This window comes from Vigna radiata, chromosome 6, assembly GCF_000741045.1.
Source record: "Vigna radiata var. radiata cultivar VC1973A chromosome 6, Vradiata_ver6, whole genome shotgun sequence".
Classification (NCBI taxonomy): Eukaryota; Viridiplantae; Streptophyta; class Magnoliopsida; order Fabales; family Fabaceae; genus Vigna; species Vigna radiata.
Window position 1 is genome coordinate 3,209,375 of NC_028356.1, and position 5,411 is coordinate 3,214,785.

The following is a 5,411-nucleotide window of genomic DNA, read 5'->3' on the forward strand; positions in this document are numbered from 1 at the left end:
TTTCAAAATACAGGTCATGATAAAATAAGACTAGAAGTCATTTCCAAATAAAGAGTTATCTAAACTAAGAACTAGTAGAAGTCTTAAGAACTCGGAGTTGGGTCTTCTTCATTCTCCAACGCTTGCTCCAAAGGCACATCATCATCAACTTCTGCTCACATCAAAGGATTTCGATAATTATCGCAAGGGGAAAGTCACACACATACAAAACACACAATTGCAAGGATAAGCTAGGTATAAAAAGCATGTTATCAATCAAGTATTTCAAGCATGCAAGGACCATAACACCATACAGACTATGACCAAATGCATTTTGTTGATACCAATGACCAACACGTGATTTGACCATCCGGACTAGTATGAAATGTCAAGTTCTAGGAGTTTGTGCACTTGTTGTGGCCCTACTGCTTTGCAAAGCCATTGCCGAGGGTTTCACCCGACCACACACAAGTCTAAGCCCTTTACCGAATAATAGGCCTCCACATAGCACATATTACTAGGACCTCCTGTTATTCTCACCACATGACTCATCACTCTCTAATTGAGCATGGATGATCATTAGAATGTTAGGATAATCCCATCTGGAACTCCAGCCATTCATACGGTCAATCACAACAAACTACAGGGCACCACCATGTAACCTCCCTTGAGGATCATGGAATTATGTCCAATAACCATACTTGTTACATTTACACCAACCATCACTTTGTTACACTTACATAATTCACATACTTTGTACATACATGCGTTCAAACTATAATTCACAACACAATACATCATACTCTTAATCATGTTGTAAAAGAAAACCTTTGATTGGTATTGAATTCCTCGGATTCATAAACATGATTAGGAGATCTTGGTTTTTTTATATTCTATACTTTATTGTTTTGTTCATATTCCAATTTAGTACATTTGTAATTTAAAATGGGACTTTGCTTTCCGTCAATGTTGACTGAGAATAGTTAAAAGAAAAACAATGTGTTTTATTTGTCCTTGACAGATAAGAAAAACCTTTATGGGTATTTAATTCCTCAGATTTCTAATCATACACATGATTAAAGGACATCTTGGTTTTTTTATATTTATACTTTATTGTGTTCATATTCAATTTAGAACATTTGTAATTTAAATTGTTGGACTTTGCTTTCCCCTCAATGTCAACTGAAAATAGTTAAAGAAAAATAAAACAATGTGTTTTGTTTGTCTTAATATTCACAGATAAAAAAACCTTTGCTTAGTATTTAATTCCTTGGGACTTCTAATTATAATAAAAATCTTATAATATTTTTTATCAGTTGTTGTACTAAAAAATAATGAAGTGATAATAATATAAAGCAGAGGAGACTGGAGAAGAAAGCAACAACAAAATACTGGGAATTTTGAGGTCTAACTAATTGGTTAGAAAATTATGAATCCCAATATACCAGTAGCAGCTTCAGATGATGTGCCCAACCAAACAATTGTGGCATATTTATGCCATAATGACCTCTTAGATATAATGGATTACGAGGATATTGAAAAACTCTATTTTATGAGTATTATCAACAACATGTTTGGTAAGTGCATCTTCTACTAATTAAACAACCTTATTTATCCATTTCTTTTAAAGTACCTGTCTGTCTTTTACTATTTGTTATACAAACCACTCAACTGATATGATCAAACACAAGTCTTAACAAGACACTCTACTTTCTTAGCTTATGTTAAGACTAGTGGATAAACATTGTTCACATGTTCTCTTCATTACAGGCACCTATTATAATTGTTCTTTATCTCTAAACAGGAACACGACAGTTGTAATAAATGAGAATTTATTTTCAACTTAAAACTAAGTAAGAGAGAAAAGTTGAGTTGTAATGTCTATTTCATAGTCAAATTTGTACATGTACATATTGTTCACCATCATTTCACAGATGCGGCAAAAAGTGTATTCGATAGACATCGAATAAAATTGGTCTCTGCAAGATATCAAGTGGCAGAAGAGAGGCTAACAGCCTTGCATATGCTGGCGCGTAAGCCTTCAGAAATTATAAGTAAGCTTTCACAGATACAAAATGTTTTTTTCTTTCTTTCTTTGATTGTATATTCTTTGACAACAATTTCATCATTTTAATTCTTATTTTAAAAACTTATGTATTTATTCGAACAAAAAGATAGGATCAATTAGTCCATAATTGTTAATATTCAGTGCTATAATGATATTTTAGAATAATGATATTAGATTACTTGATTGTTAAGTTAGTCTGACTATACAAATGTTTATTAACTGATGAGTAAAATATCTTGCACTTTTTGTATGTAAAGAGTAAATTATAGATATCTTAAATTGAGATAAAATAACAAAAAAATGTTTGCTTCATAATTAAGAACGTTAATCTTTTTTCTTTCTTCTTGTGTAAATCATTTCTTGCAACAATGAAGACATGAAATCAGAAAAAAACTATGGCAATATATCAACGGAAATGAAGTTGTTCAAGAATATATGTTATGAGTTTACAAGATTGCCAGAGGAAGAGATATTCGAATTGATCACTGAACCCTCGTCAGTCTTGTTTGATGCAATAAAATCAGGACTCGATTCTGCTGTGAGATTTTTTCTTAGTCTAAAACGTCATCTATTCAAAGGAAACTCCAATAATGGACAGACCCTACTTCACTGCATTGTTCAATATCGACATTTTGATTACTTTAGCTTTATAAATTTTACGAGAGAGCAGATAATAGGAGCAGTGGACATTGAAGGAAATAACCTTCTGCACATGGCTGCACATCTACCACTTCAATTCCAGGTATTATCCGGTTTATAAAGAGCAAGCATTCAAATGAAAGAAGAGATCGCATGGTTCAAGGTGAGAATTCATTTATTTCTTTATTCTTTATTAATTAGTATTGTAAGATATCGGTTCGAGAAATCTTGACACTTACTTTTGTTTGATAAATAGAAAGTGGAAAAATTTGTTCCTGATGAATTAAGGAGTATGAAAAACAAGAAGGGGAAGAGACTAATAAATGTATTTTATGATGAACACAAAAAGTTATCTGATGAGATCAAGGAATCTGCCAAAGGAATAGCGAATTCTGGAATGGTTGTGGCAACACTTGTTGCTACAGTGGCGTTTGCAGCTGCTCTGACGGCTCCAGGTGACAAGAAAAATGACTGGTTCATTGTTTTCATCCTCACAAATGCAATAGCATTATTCAGTTCTTCTGCTTCTATACTTTCTTTCTTGTCAAATTCCACTTCATCAAGACTAGCAAAAAGTGAATTTGTGATATCATTACATCCCAGCTTGACTTTTGGACCTGTTTTGCTAATAATTTTTGTTGCTGCTATGGTTGTGGCTTTCATTGTGACATCTTTTCTGATATTTGAAGACACAAGAAAGTTTTCATATGTAGTGGCTACAATGGGGTTTTTCCCATTACTATTGTTTCCTCTCTTTCAATTTAGGTTATTCGTACGACCTCATTTGGTCTAGATGGTATCGTCCTAAACTTGAGTAATTTATTACTTAGCATATAATTAAGGTTTTATCCTTTTTCTGTCTTATTTAGTCCATGGTTGCTGTCTCTCCACCACATTGTATGATATGTTTGTGAAGCAATTAATAAAGTTTGTTTGCTACAAAAGATCCCATAAAAGAACCCTAAAGTTTCTTAATTCCATAAAAGATCCCTAAAGTTTAGCAAAACACAGTTCTCTATCATATAACTTAAGCATCTACCTTTCTACTATCATCACTGTACCATACACGGCACTCACGTAAACTTTATCTTCTTTATTTTATATACGTGTTTTTAGCTTCAACTCTGCCTCATCTAATAAATACCAAAAACAGCGTCGAATTCGAGACTAACATCTTATCAAAAGACATTAATTGACGTTAAAAGTAGAATAATCCGACGTCTCCAATAGAATAAATTGACATTGGATATTATCATTGTTCGATGTCAAATTTTGTCATTATTTAATGTTAATCAATTTTTTTTAATTAGTTGTGATTCTGTTTTACAATTATACGAGACTTGAAGAATAAAAACAAATATGATTTAGTTTTTGGTATTTTATACCGTATGAACTATGAACTATAAACAAAAACACAAAAGCTATTATAACAATAATAGTATTAACATGTGATTTTTTGTTTTGATAACTATTGTTGTTGATTTTGGTTGGATTTTTTTTTACCACTCTTTTAGAATCCCTAATTCACCAGAAAAACACCATGAGCTCTTACTTTGAGTTTCTGTTATAAAAATTATTTGGAAAATAAATAGCAATAAATCTTTAAATGATCATAACATTTACTCTGGTTGTCCGATTTGCTATTATTATATATGAATTAGGGGTAGAAAAAAGTTCCTGAAAGTGTGGTAGCTAGTGTAACTTGTTAATCCTTCTAGATTCTCTAGAGAACATTGGTTTTTATTTTTCAAAAATTTATTTTGTTGTTTTTTCAAACTTTGTAAAAATATTTAAAATAGTTAGACTTTGAATTTTGATCTAAAATTTTTTGTGGGGCTTCTCTTTGAACAAGGTTTCAAGTCATTTGGAGTTGTTTTCAATATACTCTCAATTCTACCCTAAAGCTTAGATGTATAATATGTACTGTGTAATATGAACCACAAACAACAACGACAAACAAGTTCTTGAAAATGAAACTGACCTTAAAAAAGTGGGTTCGTCGGAATAAGGTGTTGCTAACAGTAAGAGAGAAAGCAGAATGCGCTTAGGAAGAAGAACACGAAAATAATCGGTCAAAACAAACTAAAATTATACCTAAAGTAGTTAATCAACATGCATTTGTATCAAATGAAAGAAGACTTAATACCTTTTTCGGTCCCTCTTTAGGGGGGAATGTTCAAGTGCGTCCAACCTTTTTTGAAAAGTTCAATGTGGTCCAAACTTGTGAAAAAAGTGTACAATTAAGTCCTTTTTGGTCACGGCGTTAAATATTTAACGATTCAGCTGACAGCGTGGAGTGATCTGCGCAAACGTGGCTGTTTAGGTTCATAATGTGGTTGCCTGAGGGTAAAGATGTGATTTTCATTAAAGTTAACGTGGCAGTGGTTAAAAAGTAAGAGGGGTTAGGGTTTGGTTTCCTCCCAATTGGTCTTTGAGGTTTGGAAAGTGTTTAGGGAGACATAGGAATGACTTCACAAGGGTGTTCTTCGTTTTCGAAAAGTTAGGTCAAAGGATCTTCTCGTTCGTCCCATGGTGGTGCTTGTAGGAGAGGTGGATTAATCCCTACTTGTTATTGTGGTGATATTGCAGTAATCAAAGTGGCCAGAACTACGAAGAATGTTGGGAGAAATTTTTGGGGTTGTCCTCATTACAAGGTTTGAAGTATACCCTTCTTAGTTAATGTTTTCTTGACTTGACTTGATGCATTTGTTGATAGATTCCCTAA

The 5,411-nt window shown here is 32.6% G+C and overlaps 1 protein-coding gene across 1 annotated transcript; it reads left to right on the forward strand.

Annotated features, from left to right (window-relative positions):
* Nucleotides 1-2,462: 2,462 nt before the first annotated feature.
* Nucleotides 2,463-3,479, forward strand: LOC106763258. The gene is made up of 2 exons (XM_014647463.1): nt 2,463-2,789; nt 2,943-3,479. The coding sequence occupies exons 1-2, from the start codon at nt 2,463-2,465 to the stop codon at nt 3,477-3,479; spliced, it is 864 nt and encodes a 287-aa protein (XP_014502949.1).
* The last annotated feature ends 1,932 nt before the right edge of the window (nt 3,480-5,411 follow it).

What these genes read in the sequence shown, in the direction of transcription:
- LOC106763258 (XM_014647463.1), top strand. Translation starts at nt 2,463, where the DNA reads ATGAAGTTGTTCAAGAATATATGTTATGAGTTTACAAGATTGCCAGAG. An exon ending in ATCTACCACTTCAATTCCAG is followed by an intron (nt 2,790 to 2,942) that starts GTATTATCCGGT and finishes TTTGATAAATAG; the next exon opens with AAAGTGGAAAAATTTGTTCC.